We start from the raw sequence: 22536 nt of genomic DNA, 5'->3' as shown, positions 1-22536 counted from the left end.
CAAAAACATAGAAGACAGAAAGACAAAAAGAAAACTACAAAACAAACACTATTTTACCCGAAGGGATATAATCCTTCTATGGGTCATAAGCAGTAATTCAAATACAAATACAACACCACAACAGGCAAAATGCCCAACGAGGTGGCTGAGAAAAAGATGCCCATAACAAATATGGATGCTATATATTTCGAAAATACAGCAACCCAATTAAAAATGCAATCAAAAACTAAAGACTATATATGATAAAATATAATAGAAATGTCCATAAAAATATTTCTGGTTGATAATAATACTTATCAACCATAAATATCAATAATTTATTAACAATAATACTCAATCTTCGATAAGGATTTGCGTTTTTCATTTTTATCATTTCTTTATAGAATAGACAAGTTTTTTTGTACAGTAGATACATTTTTTTCCCTCACATTACATTACAATATATTCTTATCAATGATGTTGAAAATCTTACAGAATTAATCAGCTTTAATGAGAAGAAATACTTTTGTGAAACTGTTATTTTGAAATCATTGGAAACAAACAAAATACTTTAATTGATAAATTCATAGAATAAAATGTGGTTTCTATGTCTCTCCTTGGAAAAAAAAATTAACAAAATTCAGTTCCCTATTCTAATAATTAGTCATTTTTTATTGCTCTTACTTAATCCATAATATAATGAACCAATTATGAAGTGTAATAATGAATTGCGCTAATTTTTTTGACGACAAATATGAGAACCATATTTATTTAATTAACCAATTAACTATTTTTTCCAATTTTACATGATTTAAAAATAACGATATAAATTCTTTCTTCAATGACAGATGTAAGTAACTCTTTTAGCTTTCCACTAGCGTGAGCATGTGTTGCAATAGAATGTGGATACCATCTAATCTCAATATCTAAATAAAAACATAACAAATGAAAATCGTGATGGTTTATTATAATCTCTATCACTATTAGTATCACAAATCTTATCTTGAATATTTGCTAAGGTACATTATAGCGAAAACAATGAAAGTTCATGCCACAAAAGTTTAGCCAGAATTTTCAAATACTCTTAGGGTCTTACGATCTTGATTTTGGTTTATATATGTAAAGCTTAGCACGTGTTGGCACTCTACATTTCTTGTTCAAATCGATTTAATTCAATAGAAATTTGACAAACAGATTTATCTTGTAACCTCAGTACACATATATTCAATTGTCATTGAAAAAACCATAACATATTTCTGACCTCATATACTCATTGAAAAATTTACATTAATATACAGTGGAAGCTCCCTTAATGGACACTCCCCGTTAGCGCACACTTTTCTGATCACCGGTCCCGTGGTATAGGGCTTTAATGCATTAGCTGACAGAAAAATCAGGCAAACTTAATTTTTTTCCCAAAGTCTAATTTGTGAATTTTTTTTCATAAATCGGGACTTTATGATATTAAACGGTGATCACGTATAATCCTTAGCTGGGGTATTGGGGAATACGATAATTCGTCAATTAATTACTTGACGAACTAAACATAACTACTGCCCAGGATGCTGATTCCAAATGGTAATGCTGGTTTTGTTTGCACATGCTGATAGCTGTGAAGAAAACCAACATTACAAGAATGATGATGTTGTTATGAATGTTTTTATCTCTTTTTCACAATTATTTTAATTTAATTTTATTTTATTGCAAACTATGTGTAGTGCAAGTATCATGTACGCGAAAAAATAATTAACTGCTTTAATGAAGAGAAGAAAGGTTATAATTTTTCTATTTTTATCAGACTTTCAAACTTTATTTGGAATTATGCATAATCACCGGTAAAAGTGATAAATGTAGTAGAACTTTCCTTATCGAGACGATTGATGATTATGCATGTGTACCGCTGTATCATTTTTATACAGAGTAACATAGGAACCAATCACTACCAAAGCCAAACGTCGTATAAATGTGAAAGTCGTATTAACGAGGTTCTACTGTATACCGTACCTACCAAACAGCGGGCACTCCCCGTTAGCGGACAAAAGTTTTGGTCTCATGGGTGTCCGTTATAGCGAGGTTCAACTGTAGTTAGTTAGTTATATTTTGATAGAGATGAAGGTTCATTATATTATTGATTTTATCCAAAACGAATCATGATAGACATAATGTTCATACTCCAAAAAGGTTAATACAACGAGCAATCATCAAACAGAAAAGGTACATTAATCATAAATTTCAAGCAAATGCAAGAACATTTTTATTACGTAGCAAAGATGGAGATTTTCAATTCCAATATGATTCCACATACCTCCACAATTGAAAAGAAAAACTCATGAACTGTTCATTAAAATCGGATGAATTTTATATTGACGGCATAACAACATGAAAGATATTTCATCCGGAACATGTTATTTACCCATTTCTCGTTCTAATGATAATCGATATCGATCCACATAAAAGTGTCCATTATTTTATCTACTGTATATGAAGGAGGGAAAAATTTCAGCACTTTGCCGATAACTTCTACGTCCTGGTTATATATATATATAATAATAAAGATAGGGGGGAAAAAAGGTTAATAATGAGTGACGAAAGTAGTGATGGATGATTGCCATGTTGCCAACGAACGTTAAGAATATCTGGATTTTTTTTTCTGGTTTTCTTGTTTTGTCAGAGGACCTAAGAGTCAGAAAATAGCTTCTGAGTTAGAGCCGGGAACTCACTTAGTGGGGCAATTGGAGAAATTGATAAAAAAAGAGGAGAAAAAATATAGACAAGAAATATTATCAGAGAATCGGAGCCAACAGCAAATACAATATTTCTATACGATGATGATGGACCAATAATCAAACAAATGGAAGGATAGTCTAACGACAAGTTGCAGTGGAATTTCCGAGTTTAGTTCATGACTTTAGAGGGAAAACTTAACAATGTTTTGCATTGTCACTATTCCTATACATACAAAATGACATATCCCGACTAATACAAGATATGTGGGAAAAAACTGGCTGTTTAGGTAGACTGATTATATACGCTTCACAAGAAAAAAAAAAAATCTTTTTCTACAGCTTAGTTGGCAGTGCATCGTCAGCATACGACAGACCTGCGTTCGAGTCCCGGTAGACGCAGAGATGAAACATTTTCCAAAAATCATTACCTCCACATAAACAGCCAGTTTTCACACGTAACTTGTGACAACCAAGTGGAGAGTAGGTGCAACGGAAGCTGATGCACAGAAGCTCAGCAAATGGACACAGGCCGACCAAATAGCCAGAGCGGACATAATTGCATCAATAAGCCATAGTGAATAATGTCACGTGAAACACTGTGTCACATCTAGGGAAGTTTGGATGAAGCTCAGGGAAATATATAAGTCAAGGCACCTGCAAGAAAAAGGCAACTCTGTTGAAAGTGCGGTTTCGGAAGAGGTATGCCTGATCATTTGAATATTTTTTTCGACATGGTAGATAACCTGCATGAAATGGTCATTGCAATAGTTGACGACCACGTGCCATTGCCAGTTTTTCTATGGTGTAGTATTCCCGTAAGTCAGTGGTTCTAAAACGTTTTGCCAGCCGTGTGGCTCCCTTTCCTAATTCATTGTTCATTGCGCTGGTCCTCACATTAGCAGATATTTTTCTACCCTAAAAGAACCACTTCGAAGCATAAATAGGTGCACAAAGTAATATCTTGATTTCACTGCGGCACCACTAGGACCCACAACACGCGCTTGGAGGAAACACTGCTGTAAATTTCAAGAACTTCGGGGGCGTTATTGAGTCCGGTGACGAAACACCTTATCTCGACGCTTTGAAAATAATGCTGGTTGAAGAGTGGGACGCGAGAAAAGAAAACCATACCGATATTTCCCAGCAAACCTCTATTCCATCAACAAGGGACAGCGAAGCCGAAAAGAAAGCGACGAGGGGGTCAAAGCACAACAGGATGGCTGAAGAGTTTGCACTTGCAAGAATCCCGATAGGAAATACACCTTCAACTTTACTATCAGAAGGAAGTTTATTCACAAACCCGTCGATGAATTTCACGTCACGACTTGCTACCACTTTTATTGATTGCTAATCACTCAAACCGCACACTTTCGATTATGGAGATTTTCCGAAGAAAACATGCTTTCGCGACTCGGGATCGAATTCGCCTTACATTCGCTTGTTCAACATTCATAAAAGGCAGTGAAATTAATGGAGTAAATTTCCTCTCATGAATTTATTCCATATTCAATATTTTTAATTGGTACAATTTGAAACAATTTTCCCAAATACTTGTAGTAATATAAAAATGACTTTATACTTATAATTGTTATTATTATTATTTTTTAATTTCAAATAAATTCTACAGCCACGCGTAGTTTCGCGAATATTCCACACAGAAAAATTTACTAATGATAACAAAAAATATTTCATAATCAAATTCTCGTTCTAAAATAATGGCAATATCCAATTATTTACTCGCACACAGACATATACTCACCAGTTTTATATCACCCTAATACATTGAAATCCATTTAACTTAGTCAATAACATGGCGACAATACACGTAAAGAAACAGAAACGAACTCTGATTTAAATGGAACCGAGAACAAAGACTCGGGAAGTAGAGGAACAATAGAAAAAAAGACAACATTTTTCTTTGAATATTTAATTACTACGCCCCATGATTGAATAACTTATCTAATTACATTTATATATCTGGTTATTATTATTATTATTATATTTTTTCCATTTTTCTACATCCCTCATCTAAAAACAAAAGGGAAAAATCTTTGTGTGTTTGATAAATGAACTAGATGGAAATAATCTGTTATAGGATACGATACCACAGTAAATGAGATTAACTCTGTTAAGTTACTGAATTAATTTCGGCAGGGAAGAAAGAAGAAGGTGGCACGAGAGGAGGGCAGAGAGCTGTTTATTTGTTTTCTCGTGCAGAATATCAATATTTTCATCAGAAGAAATTAAAACGATTATATTTTTTTTTTGTTTCACCCTATTTACTAAGCCTGGATGAAAATAATAATAAGAAAAGCAGCTGGTGCCTCGGAGAAATTCGCTTGCGAGCCAAAAAACGAATGATATTTTGGAAATTCCTTAATATACCAAGCTCCCCCCCCCCCCCTATTTCCACTGACACAAAAATTTGGAGTGTGGGAGGGATATAATATTCGACTTGCGATACAGTTTGATGCAGAGTTGGAAAGTATTTTGGAGGTATTCCAAGAAATAGGAGGCTATAAGGGGAAATACCGGAATTGGGAGAAAAATAACTTTTTTAAGCCGGCGTAATATATACCAGTGACGTTATACTGTATAACAGGAGGTAAGTTTAATTTCAAAGGTTTTTTTTCTGAATGTCAACCATTGAGAATGCATTGCAGTTATTGGAGAATGTTACGTAGAGAAATAAAAACGTTCATTTTATGCAGAGAGATTTGAAGTAAATAAAGGAAAAACCGTATGAGAATATAGAATAGCAAGAAGAAAAATTCATGTTATTCGATATAGGATGCGTATGTACGTTCATTTTTGTGTATCGGTATAGTTGAGGAAACTATATTCTATTACATAAATTTATATTCTTCGTTAGTTTTTAAATTTATTTTCTGAAATATGATAAATGTGCTCCCGAAACACTTATATGTATTTGTATTCCCTTCATTTTTGGAAATGTAAGTTTTTTTGTTTTTGTTTTACATCACTCTATTCAAAATATCTCAACTTACAAACTCATTTTGATGCTTTCAATATTGCGTTTATACGGGAAACTAGCTGCGTGGGGACGTGTTGATGTTTAGGAAAGGGAAATTTCGCTTTGTTCAGCCACCTCGTTGGGCAATTTGCCTGTTGTGGCGTTGTATTTGTATTTGAGGGATGGGAAAACTTGCATTAAGATAGTGAAATTCATCCCTACCCTCACGGGGACACGAACCCCGGTCTCTCGTATGTCGGACGATCTACCTCTCTAAAAGTTATGAAAGCAGTTAAAATATTCCCTCCTTGGAGCGAATATATTCTGAATAATTCCGTGCGAGATGGACGCCAGCAACATTCCGCGAATACATCGCAAATGACATCAAGGACAGAAAATATCGAAGTATATGCAGAGAAAGACGTCCTCGCCTTTGTTAATACAATACATACGCGAAACTGGCTGTGCGAAGAGATACCGATAATTAGGAAAAGAAAACTTACCCCTTCACTCTCCGGGGTGGGGGGGGGGGTAATTCTATCTTCTTTCGTAGCTTAGAGGTAGAGCACTACCTCTAATAGCTTAGAGGTCGGGCATACAAGATACCGGGGGTGGGGTCCCCGTAAGGGCAAAGATGATTTTTTTCCCATCTTAAATACAGATCTTGTAATAAATAAACTAAAAAGAAACAGAAAGAAGCGAAATTTATTAAAGCAATTAAAACGATGAAAAATATCTAAAAGATGTCACGAAAATGCGCATGCGCATTATATCATTGCACGAAAGTCCGAAGTCTCTCGCGTGATGTCACGTTATGGTGTCGCTTCCCGAGGTTCATGGCCTGTTTGTTTTATATAGTTGATTTCGTTCCAAACAACAATTCCAATGTTTTGAAAATACCTGTAAGACAATATGCGATAATCTAAATGTATGTTATACTTCTATATGCCTATGTTTTAATGATGAGGCTTCAATGACGTGATAAACCAGACAAACCGCAGAACGCATCACCGTTATAGCCACAATATTTTTGTCGCTGACTCGTACAAGACTACAGGAAGCAGCGACACATTTGCCAATTGATAGAAAATTATTTTATTTGTATTCTCTTTGTGTTCTTTTCTGCCATTTATCGACTACTGGATGACCCACTTCACGACGACGATTAAGGTGATTAACTGTATCTTTTGGCATCAAATCCATACCCTCGATAATAGAAACATGGTACAGTTCCAAATTTTTATAATGACAAGACGGTATTAGTATTTTTTGCAGGCGTATATATAACGATATTTCCTTGTTATCTTATCTTACTATCCCGAAAATTAATTTGAAACCTACCCAAGTAATTTGATTAATAATTTAGCATTAAAAACCCCAATCCGAACGTTACTTAACATGATTTCTCGTTGAGTAAATAAATTAATAACAATTTTTTTTTTTCATCATTCATTTTACTTTCACGATTACATGGTCATTATTCATATTTCTGCAATCGTCGGCTTTTATTGGAAAACTTAAACTTAATAGCTTATAACAGAGGTCTTCATCGCATGGTCCGCGGTCCCCGTGTGACTTTGAATTCTTTGCTCATAGCTCCCAATCCATTTGAGAAAATAGCGACTGACCATTGAAAAACCATTGAATGAAATAAAATCGATGGGAGGGGGGATATTAATGAAGGCCTTGCAGTGATCCATGATATGCTTTCCAGACTCATCGATAATGTGCTGTGCATTTCATACAGTACTAGAGCCATCATAATGAATTCGGGGGCCGGGGCAAAGCCTAAACCCCTTGGAACCAATGATTTTATATTTTCGTGTTATGAAAATATCGGCATAGTACATAATTACAAAATGTACAGAGATCATCAAAAAACTTCTAATTGAAAAAAATAATTTCCAAATTAAAAACAAAATAAATAATTTCCAAACTAATAAGATAAATAATTTCAGAATTAACAAAATGATTAATCACATTCTTCAAAATGAATAATCTCATAATTAATAAAATAGATAATTTCAGAATAAAATAAAAGAAATTTTAAAATAAAATAAGTAATTTCATAATTAAATAAACGAATAGGCGATATTTCAGAATTAACAAAAGTTCATATTCAATGAAAGAAATGATTCCAGAATCAATGGAAATTAATATTTAATGAAAAAAAATGATTACAGAGTTTATGCAAATTCATACTCAATGATAGGAAGTGATTTTAGAATCGTTGATTCATATGGAATGAGAAAAATGATTTCATGATTCTTAAAGATCATATTTAATGAGGAGTGATTTCAGAATCAATGAAAATTCGTATTTAATGAGAGAAATTATTTCATTTTTAAAAATAATTTCACAAAATCAGTCTTCAATAGTTTGGTGACCCTGACAAACTAAGGAACCTTTGGGCCATCCACCTACCCATCAAGACTCCACTGCACTGAAGACTTCACGGAATCTGCATACCACCTAACAATTTTGAATACAGTAGTAAAGTATAACACGGTGGCCCAGCAAGCTTCATGGAATAGTTTTATTTATCCCGCAGTGAATGAAAGGTTGGCCTTCTCCGTCTTTAGAGAAGAACGATTCTTTTTTCCTCATTCCACCAAATACGGACTACAGGGTGGTCAAAAAGTCCTTAGAAATTTTAAAAATGAATAAAAAACGAAAAAATAACCGAAATGAAGAGCGGTTTGCAGGATTAGCATCGCTAGGTCACACAAATTTTTAACACTAGAAAAAATAACTCAAAAAACAGCCGATAGGTGGCACTGGTACGAGCGACTTCAGTGGAAATATGCACATGACACTGTTATAAGAACTTGCGCACCTAAGCCACATGCAGTTCACCGTTATAAACCGTGCATGCGGACCTGCTACACTCTGCCGTTGCTGGATTTGTGACTCGCATGCAATGTGTTACCCCTGCGGTGGTGGTCATGTAGAACAAATACTGCTGTAAAGACGATTTGGAGGCAATCTGTTCGTTATTTGCGTATGTTTTCTTTGACGTGTGTACGTCAGCGCCACCCTGTAAAATTATATTGTTGTAATTAGGGATATATATATATGTATATTTTTCTTTTCCTTTTCCAGATCAATGAAGTGACCCTCGGGGCAGTTCCAGATTACTTGAGTGACCAGTCACACATTTCCGAATCAGTGAAGTGGCTGTCGCTCTCTTAAGTTTGAACATGATTTGTATAGAGTTAAGCACAGCAAAGAGAAGTGGGTGGAACAAAACATTATTGCATCTTGCATGAAAGTTATTCTCAATAAGCTATGATCATTGTTGCCCTTTTGCAGCGAAATCATGAATCCGTTGTACTAATAGGAAATAAAGCTTCTTGGAACGAGCGAAAAAACAAGAAGGGTTTGTGTGTAAAAGCACAATATTGCGGCTTTTGTTTTCCATCACCCTAAACTATGTTAATTATTAGCATCTGTCATTTGTCTTATTTCTGTGTATGTCCATGTCCTGCGCTTTCTCTTTTGCACCAACCCCCCCCCCCCTTTATTCTTTTTGTCTTACCATATATCCTTCTGATTCCTATATTACCGGTATGAGTGACCCGCAACACATTTTCAGAAAATAACAGTTACAGACAACTTAAACTCATTCATTACATATTTACGGGTCATTCAAATGCCCATCTGCACATTTATAGATCACTTGACTGAACCGCGGATCAGTCCCAGAGCGTATCCTGCGAAATTAAACATCTCACGGTGTATTTACAGATCAATCGAGGGACTCTCGGGGCAGTTTTACAACACTCAAGTGTCCCGTGGCACATTTATAGATTACTCAAGTATCCCGCGACACCGTTCCAGATCACTTAATCAAGTGACCCACGACACATTTTCAGATTAATGAAGTGATCAATAAGACTAGATTTGTACATCCCGTCTTACATCGTTTACAGATTTTAATGTGTTCCCAAAGGGTGGATGCATGTAGTGTTTATCCATGTGACCACTCAATGAAGTGACCACTTGAGTGTCCAGTAACACATTAACAAATCACTCGATCACCCGCGGCACGGTTCCAAAGAATTCAAATGGCACGTGGCGTTGTTCCAGATCACTTAATCAAGTGGTCCTGGACACATTTCCAAATCAGCGACGTAGCCCGCACTCTCCTAAATGTTGAACACTCTTTGTGGAGAGTTAAATACAACAAAGAGATAGGGAGGGCGGAATATGTATAAAACATTCTTGTGTATTTTATATGGAAGCTATTGGTCATCGTTGCTGCTTTTATAGTGAAATCATGAATTCGTTCTACTAATAGGGAAAAAGCTCAAGGGACGGAGAGGAAAAAACAAGAAGGGTGTGTGTAAGAGCACGATATTGCGGCTTTTGTTTTCCCATCACCCTCACGCTATCCTATTGTTGGGATCTCTCTTTTGTCTTATTTCTGTGTGTGTCCTGCGCTTTCTTTTGCACCAACCTCCTTATCCTCTGTGTCTCCTCACATTTCCTCCGGATTCCTATTTTTTCCTCCTTTTTTTTCAACTTTGCCGGCATTCAACAGAAGACAGATTGGTTATTCGTAAATGCGCTTCGCTGATTCTGAAGTCCGTGAGTTTATTCCATCCTTTTGAAACTTCTGGACGGAAAGTAATGCATTTATATCGGAGGAATTTCCCATCCTTTTTACTCTTACTTTTTCCCCCTTTCCTTCTTTTGTGGGAATAAAGAGCCAAAAGTGACTAAAAAAAGGCAAGAAGGACTAGGATTGAAGCATTGATCCTACTTTTTTTAGGGTTTTTTTTTTTTCACCTTTAGCCAGTTTACAATGACAATCGGGCAAGAAAGAAACTTACGGCTGGAAGATTGACATGCGTGTCTTCTTTTTTCCTGTTCAGAGTCGTGAGATAGTGATTTGTTCAGAATGTGTTTCTCGAATGGAGATATTTTTATTGTTCAATTAAACTTGCTTTTATAGTTGTATTTCCTTGAACACCAAAAGGGATTTGTATATCAGTTGTGCCAAATTTTCTGTATTTGTGTACTTGCAGTATAGCTTATGTGATTTTTTTGTGTTTATTTATACTGTGAGTCCTAATAGTGAACGGACATTAACCCATTTGCATCATTCGAAATAGTGGAAAATTGGCCCACATATCACCAAAATGTTTTTATTGTATAAAGTTAGAAATATTTAAAAATGGAGTGCACAAAGAATTTATAATATTGCTTAGTTCAATGAAGATATACATTGAAAATATATAATTTGAGATGTTAAATTTAATAGTTTTATAGAGTATGATAGTACTTTAGTGTTCTTATGCATAAAAAACTAACGCTATATCCATTATGCTATGTTATGCATATATGGTTTCTTATTATATTACTATATTATGCATATATTATCCATATTATGCGCTTATGATGCAAATAGGTTAATAACATCTCCGATTTTACACAAAACATTTCTGATTTTACAGTACGTATTACTGATGATTTTACTATAAAGTGTATGAGAACCCAATATACAACATTTATCTTTAAATTATCTCAGAGTTATGCTTTCTAGACAAATTATAAACGTATGGATAAAAATTGAATTCATAAAGAATTTTCATTTCTCGATTAAAACTGAAGAAAAAATGTTCGAATTGAAGATTTGTTTAAAATATTCCATAGCTGCTTATGCTTCACGCCTCCTAATTCTAGTTCTGATCATTATTTAATGTTTTTAAAACTGAATACCCTGTACAACATCGATTTTCTGAAAGAGAACGTGACAACGAGACTCCGATGTGCATTTTCAAATCATAGTAAAAATATTGTTATCTCGCTCACTAGAGTGTGTAGCGACAGACACACGTGACCAATGACCGTCCAGAGAGACTATCTTGGTATGGTTTGCGCTATTTTTCAAAGGGATGGATGGTCTCGATGGACAAAGCTACACAGTAGGTAATTACTACAAAAATATAAAATGTAATCTCCATCCATTCCATCATTATTTGGCCTAAGTATTAATCTCAGTTATAGAACGTTTTTGACGAACAATTTAATTTAAAATTTTCTGTATTGAATACCGATTTACGAAGATTACTATAATTATAACTATTACTTATTATACTTAACTACTATAAATTGTATTGTTGATATAATAACTATATTATTTGACTACATAACTCATTATATTTACTATTATAATATAGACAAAATAGCCTGCCGAGTTGTTTGCTCCCGAATTCTTAGGGCCGATGGAAGCACTCCTTGCACACATAACAGTCGATAAACAAATGCCAACTTCACATTAGGCAAAGATGCACGACACATTCCAACCTGTCCCATTTCATCAGAAGTATAGAATAAGTTAGAAGAAGTGTAAGGAATATAGAGGAATATTCACTAGGTATATGTGCGGTTTAGTATGTAGTATAAGAAGTTCACTGTACTAGAAATGAGCTTGATAGGATCTAATGTGAAAGTACTGATTATTTCTCACAAAAAACAAAAGCTTGAAAAATAATAATAACTACAATTTTTGAAGGAGAAACCCACAAAATTATGACCTAAATTTGTTATTATGTCTTTGATTAACAGTTATATTTACATAATATTCACGTCAATTTTAATAACTATCTTTGAACCTGTATAATTAACTAATGCCAGTTTAACCCCTTCCAAAGAAAACGAAATCCTTTCTACGATAAGGCTGTCTAAACTTTCGAAAGCCGAAAGTGCCGGCTGTCGAAAAGTGTAATAAGCTTGTCGTTTGCATTCTCTCGAATTCTCGAATGTAGCCAATCTGCAATTTGGTTGAATTTGTCAAAATTTATACATAAACTTTTATAAAACTTCCATAGTGTAATACTGGCCTAAGATACATTTATTTTTTAAGAAACAGTCTTCCAAAGGGAAAAATTGATTAGGAAGCAATTAATTGCAATTGATTAGGACTGCCGCCAGGCAGTCCAGTGGTTAGCTAGTGGAGCTAGTGGACAGATCGTGAAGATATCTTGGGAATGCGTAGTGATTACATTAAAAAAAAAAAAAAAAGAACAATTTTAGGAAGCAATCTTTTCAGCAAAGTGCATGTAAAGAAAGGGGGGACAGCTGCCATAACGTAAAAGTATTAGTACATCCTTGCTTTGATGTCTGAAGAACGTGTTACTTCAAGGACTGGAAGTTCTCTGTTTTTAACTACAAAAAACTACGTAAATAAAAGTGTAATTCTAGTTTCCATATTCTAATTTCTTTGCGCTAAAAAATCATCAACGTCTTCGATATTACTGCAAACGACTCATTCATGGTTAATATCCATAAGTAATATCCTAATAGTAATAATTTTTTTAATTAATGTACACAACTAACATTATATAAAACGATGGGAAAAATGTGCATTTGTCGTTTATATAGATCCAGAATTTTCGATCCAGTGCCGACATTCAAGTGAAAGAGACTAATTTTCTCTTTTCGCGATACTTTGACACAAACTTCACTGATACTTTTGACAAGTGTTATATATTTTGAAGGGAAAAGTAATTTATCATTTCCCAAAGGAAGCCCGTAAGATGTTCAAAGCTGTCACGACTAAAAATTAACTATCTCGAATTGAACATGTCATACTCGGGTTTCATTTGTTAGAGAATTATCGGTCATATGGGTTATCGATACTGAGGCCTCCCCCATTCCAGTTATGGTGCACCCATTTAACGTACTCGCAAGAATGAAAAGAAATAGACCTTCTTTTAGAAATTTTTATGAGAAATTGATTCTCTTCGGCAAAGTATCCTCGTAATTTCGTGAAAATCGTATACGCTTTCTACTAGATGGAAGTAAGTTGTAAGGAGTTGAAAAACTATCACGTCTTTCTCGAGAGAAATAATACGAGATGGAGAAAAACAATTTTTTTAAAGTGATGATATTTATATTGAGCTTACGATACTATGCTACAGTTAAATCCCATTATAACGAACACCAAGATATCGGAGAAATCTCTTCGTTATAAAGGAATTCCAGTTTATTGTATTCTTCTTATGTAAACATATTTGGGAGATTGGAAAAGTGTTCGTTAAAACGAGATTTTTTCACTATAAAGGCATTCATTAAAACGGGATTTGACTGTATATATAATGACGGAAAATAATAAAAATAACTTAGTATGGAAAATCCCTTCTCATCCAGCTACTTCAAGCAAGTAATATATTAAATTACAACCCCCTTTTTATCATTGGCATGTTTCTAAAATGCTCTTTTCATCGAATATTGAATTGTTCCATTTTAGATTTCGCTCTAGTGTTTCATAATCGAAAAAACTGATGGCAGATTAAAACAAAAGAATTAACTTTTTATATGGATACCTAGTGCCCAAAATTCCAAACAGAAAATTTTGTATTAAATGCGGGATATGCGGTTCTACCCACATTTAATGCTGTTTTTTTTCCCAACTTTCCTCCATTTTCCGAATTCAAATATCTCAGTGAGTGTTGCACTTGAAAACGTGTTTTTTTAGCATCAAAAGAGACAAAGCAACAAGACAAAAGTTTTAGTCAGTTCTCAATGGCGTTCTGTATGTGAAGTATCATTTTTGACTTCCTAAAAGTAGTCAAGTAAGTTTAAACTCAGCTTATGAGTAAACGAAACTTTATCGAGTTGATGATCATCGAAAAGAAAAACGAAGACGAATGGAAAATGGCTGTTTTGGCTACGTTGATTTGATAACAACGTAAATCTGAAAGTGAATGAACATTTTCAACAATCGAAAAACAAAACAATGCCGTTCAACCGATTTTCTCAATGAGCATTAATTCCATACAAGTGAAAGAAAATTAAATGGCTATTACTCTCAAACAAATATATTTAATTAATTCCTTCAAATTTCTTCATTCCAAATATTGTGGTGGAGTTGAAAGATATATTTTGTATGCAATTATTTACTAATACCTATTCAACAGGTTAATGCTTGAAAGTATAGTTAAGTTTTTTTCATATTATGACGTCATTAGAAAGTTTTAACTCCAGTAGAAGATTATTTCACTAGCTAAAGCCTTCTAATCAGGCTGTAAAATAATTATTTTTAGCTCAATATACTGGACACCTTTCTAACTTGGACAAATTTTAATGGAACCGTAGGTGTCCAACTCAGACAGGTTTTACTGTACTAGACAGGAGAAATCATTATTATATATAAAAAACCCTATAAAAATCGTTTACTGGAAATAACAGATGTTTAGTGTTTCGTTTCATCTTGATAGTTAATAATCTTGTAAATTTATAAAAATTATCTATGTTTGTATATATTTGATATAGTAAGAGATATTGTCTTACACATTAGACGTACGCAGAATTTTCTCAATGGGGGGGGGTACATTTTTTGCTGCATAATAACACTATAACCCGGCTTGGGGGGATTAGAACCCGAAGCCCCCCCCCCCTCCTTGCGTACGCCAATCATCTTGTATGAAACATGAAAGTAATTTGATTTGGTGTAGCTCGCTTTTTTTTTGCAAATATACATTATTTATACACGGTGCCTTGTAAGTGCTGATACAGCCGTTATCTCATCAACCGTCCTTGATAGAGCTATGATTTCAATTCAAAAAATGCTCCAAGGCGTTCCAAAAGAAGCCTGAACTAGTTCTGAGAGTGAAAATAAAGCGTGTCAGGAAATAAAAAAATCTAAATTTTCATACGATCCCCTTAACCTCTAACGTCAAATTAGAAAATTGTTGCCCTCAATCACCTCTTGAGACCAACAGAGAAAAAAATCCATGTTTCTAAGTGCAATTTGAATTCAAAAATCGAGAAAAGTTGCGGAAGGACCTCAGGAGAGACAGGGCAATGATATCTACAGTATTTGGAAGCTAGAGGACAGGGGACCGTATAAATATTTAGATTTTTTTATTTTTTTGGACCTTGTATTTTCACTCTCAAAACTGTTACAGGGTAATTTTTGAACGCCTCTTGAGCATTTTTTAAAATTGAAACTATACCTCTACGACGGACGGTTGATGAGATAAACGCCGAATTGGCACTTACGGGACACCCTGTATATCACTAATGTTGCCGGGAATTTGAGTAAAATAATCAATCAGTATATATGAGCCATGGAAAGATTTTATCTCTTTGTTTGGAAAAGTGTTTTTTATGTTTTGTATTAGTTACTGTGTTGCTGTTTGTTCAATAATAAAAAAATGAATAAACTTCAAAGTGAAAACTGACACACATGGCTACACCGTATGCCATATAATGTTCCTTCATGGTGCAACTGTTAGTAGTTACTTCCATTTGCATTCATACAAATTTAGTCGTGAATATTTGAACTATATACATAGTGACTGACGGCAGTTATTTAACTCCGATACCCTGTAACGCTGGCTGAATATCAGATTGACATGTCTTTCATGGCTTGAGAAATAAATGCAGCTGTCATAACTAGTTACTTTCGATCTGGACGCATTTGTGAGGACATTTATTATATGACGACGTTACTGACGATGGCGGAAAGCCAGAGGCGAGTCGGTGATTATCGATCAAAGCACTGGGGCCAAGGAAAAAATAATAATAAAAGTAATGGCTATTTTTTCCACCGAATTAATCAGCCGTTTTTGATGAAATAAATGCGCATTGGAACTCCTTACTTTCAGTGTAATCATTTAAGTACAAGAAACAAAATTATCAATTAATAAATTTTTTTTTCAAAATCTATAAGTGTCTTAGTAGATACATATATAGGTATAATTTTTTTTCAATTATGAAAACATAAATGTTCTCTTGAAATGGAATTATTTCATTTGCATAAGTAAACGTATGAAATCAATTTCAAAGCTCCATTATAAAAATTAATTGTGTTGCTAAATATAATAGTTATCACACGATGCATAATTGTTGTCATATGATAACACTACTCAAGAAAACTTTAAAAATTCGTATTCTCAATATAGTTTTAATTGTTTTAGGATATTTTACGGCTGCTAATTCCAAAATTGGTGTTGCTTTTGTTGGATTTGCTCTAGTTTTTGAAATAATGCATATTCTTCACTATTTGAACGTGATCTGTGTGTATCACTACACAAATTAATTTTTTTTACTTTATCTCAAAAAATAGAGCCAATCCGACAAAATCAATGCTAGACTCGAAATCAACACCCCAAAATTACCCTAAAATCACTGAAATGTCTTTGCAAATGATTTATTGTACTCATTTAAGAAGACCAGTTTCAATGGGATTTATATGCTGCTTATGGTATTACCACTCGATTTCAATTTTCACTTTGTCTTGAAAACTAAGAAAAGCTGACAAATACAATGTCACATGCAGCGTCTCAAAATAACACTAAAATCAATGAAATATCTTTAAGAACAAAATCGGTGTTGAGCAGTGTAATATATCATATTATAACATACTTCAAAAATACATAGCTCACTCACTGTAAAATGCTGATAATGTATAATGCTTTATGTTCCAAACTATATTATGTAATATTTTAGAATATATACGTTCAGATCGACGATAAGTTAGACCATCTGTAGCATATATACTGTTATACCTTCGAAAAACTCACAAAAATAAATATCATTACTGTTAAAAAATCATGAAAATGATTAAATCGGTAAAATCTTATCGATCATCGAAATGAAATTTCCATATTATTTTTGTCCCATCAAAGTAATAATTTTGATTAAGAGGCAATTTTAATTTCAATAATACAATATGTGACAATATTATTTATTAAAAATCTGTTTATCGAATTGAAGTAATGTCATACATTCTGCATTAGTAAAGCGAAGATTTAATTCTAACATTGGGAAAAGTTTCTAGCATTCAAACGTATATGTTCCTGAATTTTACGAAAAACATTGTTTCCATTAGTACATACTTAACTGAATTCGGCATAAGGTATATTCAAGAAGTGTAGAAAATTGCTCGGATGGCTATATTATATATATATAGATCATCACAAATGTATTTTTAACACTTCTCATGTGGGTGATTTTCAGCTGTTATGGTGGAGGTGTTTTGTTGTTTCTTTTAGTGCAACACTGGCACGATATTGCGCCCTTGCTTTTTTTCCCCTCTTTCTAATCAGAACACAAAGGGAACGGAGGGGAAAAAGAAACAATTAAAAAAAAAAGAGAGCAACATTTATTTTCCTCCGTTATCAAAACGTTTTTTTCAGGAACAGGATAATTTCTTCAGCAGAAAGAACGAGTTTGAAATTCCAGTCAGACGAGGTTATACTGAAATCTCAGTCCTACCGCTTGCGATGTGTTAATGAAGATTATATCGAGAATGTGTTCTTTTAAGTATGAGTGAAATGGTAACAATAATAATGATGATGACATGTATCAAACTGATTCGATGGCTATTTCCGTATCGGCCAATGATACTGCTGTTTGATTAAGTGGATTTTATTTTTCAACGAAATAAATTGTAAAAGAAAAATTCTGTTCTGTACGAGAGAGAGAGAGAGAGACTGATTCTGTTTTATATTCTATTTTTTAAACTTATTCCAAACTCACATTATATGTCTCATGTAAATCTATATTTTATCTCTAGTGGTCATTTTTGTATCCGTATGAATGTTCAAAAACTTATATGTGTTCCATATTGAATTCGTCAACACAAATATAATTTCTCACGAGTTTGAATTTAAGCTCTAGGTTTTTCGCAACAAAAGCTAAATTTTATATTGTGTGTTATATCAGTGTTTTTGAACCTGTCGCGAGCCCCCGAGTGTCCGTGAGTAATTTGTGAGGGGTCCACTGGATTATTTTCATTTACTACGATTGCGTGACACAATTCTTTCTGAGGAATTGTAATTTATTTATATTTTATGTTATACAATTTATAAACGGATAACATAAATAAATCGCCCCTAACACTCCATAACATTTTGGATATTATAGTGGATAGCGTTGATATTGACCTTCCGACGTTACAGGGGGTACGCAGCGGATTGACCTTCCTTATGGTCGTCCTTACATCAAAAAAGTTAGTACACACCAGATTAGATCATAAAAATATTAATAACATCAATATTAATAACTTATAAACATCGTAATTTTAAACACAAAAAATTAGTAAACCTTTTAACGGCCAATTTTACCAATGGGGAACACATCGGTTTTTATGATTAGAAAAATAAAATTCTTAAAAGTTAAAAATTCGTGAAAGCACTTGCTTTTTTTCCCTGAAGGTGTGAGTTTCAAAACTTGATTCACGAAACAACAATTTCATTCATTCCAGTCTTCGTGACGTAAGTTTTCTTACGTTTTTCTTTTAATGTTGTTTATAAATTTTGAAAGTCATGGGCAAATTAAAGAACATACTAAGTTTTTTTTTCCATGAACTTTTTTAGCTGATATCTCTGGACCAAAGGATTAAAAGAGGAAATACAAATGGGAAAAAATTAAGAAAATCAATCGAAATCTTAATTCGGTCGGTAAAAAAATTCATTTCAAAATTAAAATCGAGAGAATTACAATTTTGAATCTGAAAATCTAATAGTCTAGTATTGGATATTGTATGGTTGGTTCAAAATGTCACAAATGTCACAGACCTGCAAAATTTTGAACATATTATATATGATTGAGGTAAATAAAATATTCGAATAACATCTCCACGTAAAATAAGACATTATTTTTATAATAACATTTGACAATATGGAAAAGAAAAAAAAAGTGTCACTTACCGGTTGCTGGTGCGTATATGTTGAGGTAAAGGCAATCTTCACTCTGGTTGACCAGGAAAGGTATCAGCCTCCTCAAGTAGTCTATCCTACCTAGAGGCATTCTTTTCAAAGCCTCCGTTTCGTTGCTGATATCTGGTAACTTCTGTGGACAACTAGGACCAACTTTATCGGCCGATCTAACTCCTGGCCAGTGAGGAGGTGTTACTGGGGGTAGGAAACGTAGAGATCCCATAGGAACACCAGCGTAGGGTACACCCAAGAACTGTTCAACAGGTTGCAGGTGCCTGTTCGAGAGCGTCACGATTGATCCTCTGATCGATCCATACTTCGTTGTCACGACCCTGTTACTTGGACGTCTGGTTTCACAAAGCACCGATACGATTAGGCACGACAAACTGAGCAGGATTTTCACAACCACCACGACACGCGGATCACGTGGTTCTAAGCACATGAAATATTTGGCTAACTTCATATTGTTTCCGTTGAGAAAAACTGTTTTCTTCAATCATGCATAATGATGCAATAAAATTAATAGCTGGGAATCGTACTATAAGTACTGTCCTTCCTCAGTGCATCTTGTACAGCATCGTCACAACATCCATATACAACTGGTATCTCCAAAATAATTTTTTTTGAGGATCAACAATCATCATTATAGACATTCGCAGCACATCTTGAAAATGCACTCATTATACAAAAGTAATATTGACACATATCGCAGGATTCAACACGTTTCTCTCAAATACGCCAACATACACGTATGTCTATATTTCAATACCATTCCTTAATTAATTAACCTCGAAGATTCAAATTCGGACAAAATACATGTAGTACAGAAATTCCCACACAAAGAATTTATTTTTAGTAAGTAAAATTAGAAACAAATAGATATTTGTTATGAAATATAAGTAGTGTTCCTCCCATTGAAATTTCAAAAATAAAAGCAAATATATTGCCCACAATCATTCATATTGTTTAAGAATCATAAATTTTCAATGTCCTCTTTTCTTTAGAGATTTCATAAATATGATTATGTTTTTTTATAAATAATATCCATCGAAACTTGAAGTGTTGGTATACTTATCATGTTAAATAATCCGCATTTCATCTCCAGCATCACGTCAATTGGAAATCCAAGTAATAAAAGTGTGAAAATTCCGAAAGAAGTTTCATCGATACACATGAAACATTTTTTTTTCACATTTTTCTTTAATTTCTTCTTTCCGATAATTATTTCCTTGGAAATTAATTTCTGTATAGTTGCTATGAAAGTCCCGTTGAATAACCCTTCAAATACATCATTTTTATCACCGGAGTAGAAGAAAAACGTGATAAAAAAGTAATAAAATAACCGGGAATTTTATTGTTTTTTTTTGTTATTTTACTTTTTTTTTTTTTGAACGGCTGTGATGAATATTTGAGCTGTGATGCTGGCAACTCGCAAACTTTCCAATGTCTGTCTCAAAACTGAATGTGCTCTTAACCGGCAAATCCTTCTGAAAATGAACTGCGCATGATCGAACTCCAGCAGGGAGCCTTTAACTTTGATGCTGGAGGGGTGTCCTTGGTGGCGCCACTTTATGGATGCTCCTTGAGCAGGAAAAACAAAAGAAATCTGGAAAAATCCCGAGAAAAAGGAAGGATTTGGCGTAACAAACAAGTGGCAAGCTTTCTTATAATAGCCCGAGATCAGAAATAACACCAATAATAGTTCTATATGCGAGCCTGAAAAGTTTTCCCAGGTAGGTTTTGAAAAATGGAGAGCAGATTTTCCAAAAAAATTCAAATAAATGCATTGTTACATCCCGTATGAAAGAAATAAATCTATTCAATGCATGAAGTTTTATTTTTGCGCATTATGCTTTACCCCCTTAAAAAGTATTCATTTTTCAAAAATGATTATAAATTGGTATTAATATAGTTTTAATTGAAAAAAATTAATCACCACAAAAAATTAATTAATTAGAATGGATACATTAATTAACTAAAAATGTTAATTACGGGTAAAATGTACAGTTTTCCATGATTTTAGTTTTATTTATAGACAGATGAAATTTCGTTTAACAAATTTAAATAATTTTTACCTTGCATTTTATTTCCGATTCCCTCAATTTGGTGCAATTTTACATCTTCAAACACTTAAAATTTCAGCAGCACTCAACAACTGACACTGACAAGGAATCAATTCCTTCTAGATAAAAACGTAATCGACCAATAAATATGATCTAAGAAGAAATATTCAGTAGAATCTCCATGTAACAAAATTCAATGTAATGAATATATTTTTCATACAAATGTCTATGGAAATATAAATTCTATAGTCATAACGGATCAATTAATCACATAGGTGCCCATGCGGACAACGAAGATAAAAAATTAATAGTAATTAACAAGTATAAATACTATTATTTGGTGGGCGTACATGTTTCCCGGAATGCTCACATTTTCATTGAAAATTATTTCTCCAATTACCAATTTTGTATGTAACGAATTTTTTCACTGAGCTAATCTATTTCGTTATACGGAAACTCGAATGTACACAATGTAGTTTTTAACAGCAGTAGGCCATCACTACTAAACCGGACATGCACGACGTAAACATTCCTCCGGGAAATTTCAAATCAATTTGTGCATGTCGAAAAGTGTTGTTCGTTTATATGAGTTGCCATAACATATTTATAATGAAAGAGGTATTCTTGTGACATTTTCAAGAAGTAGTGATATCTGCCTTCCATATTAGAAGTTAAAATTAGGCCCAAATGCATTTTTAGACTCTGTATGTGCGTAAAAATGGCGGAGTACAATTTCAATATACCATTACACTTTTTATGCATAAAGATGGATAGAGGGCATTAAAAAAGATTTCAATTTTTTCCGTAATAATTGAAATAAAGTAAAAGAAAAACCTTTTCCCACACTAGAATAATTTCTTCTAGAAAATTTCCAAAATAAATTCTATTAAGAATGAGTATGGCAATACAGTAACTGAATTGAACACGTAAAATTATCCAAAAATAGCTGATAGGGTCAAAAATAGCTGTTTCAAGGCTTTAGATACTTTATACTGTAGATCATGACTCTGAATCAATTTATTATTATCCTTTACTATAGGCCTAGTACGACTTTAAGAAAAATTTACGTTCCGCTCAAACACAACCTATACAACATTAATACCTTCGAACGTAGGTTT

The 22536-nt window shown here is 33.6% G+C and overlaps 1 protein-coding gene across 2 annotated transcripts in view; it reads right to left on the bottom strand.

The window, feature by feature from the left end:
- Positions 1-20821, bottom strand: part of LOC149078491 (neuroligin-4, X-linked-like) — a 78105-nt gene extending 57284 nt beyond the window's left edge. Inside the window, exon 1 of one of the 2 annotated variants that reach the window (XM_089240605.1) lies at positions 19347-20821. In XM_089240605.1, the coding sequence (XP_089096731.1) occupies positions 19347-19818 (472 nt within the window). In that variant the 5' untranslated portion in view covers positions 19819-20821. The remainder of the gene's footprint in view (positions 1-19346) is intronic. The other variant, XM_089240604.1, reaches the window with a different exon arrangement.
- Positions 20822-22536: the final 1715 nt, after the last annotated feature.

Source organism: Pholcus phalangioides, unplaced genomic scaffold (genome assembly GCF_987345545.1).
Source record: "Pholcus phalangioides strain wild (caught in Gottingen) unplaced genomic scaffold, Ppha-v1.0 ptg000013l_1, whole genome shotgun sequence".
Taxonomy (NCBI): Eukaryota; Metazoa; Arthropoda; class Arachnida; order Araneae; family Pholcidae; genus Pholcus; species Pholcus phalangioides.
The sequence above is the reverse complement of the archived record's forward strand: the minus strand, read 5'-3'. Positions and strand labels throughout refer to the sequence as shown.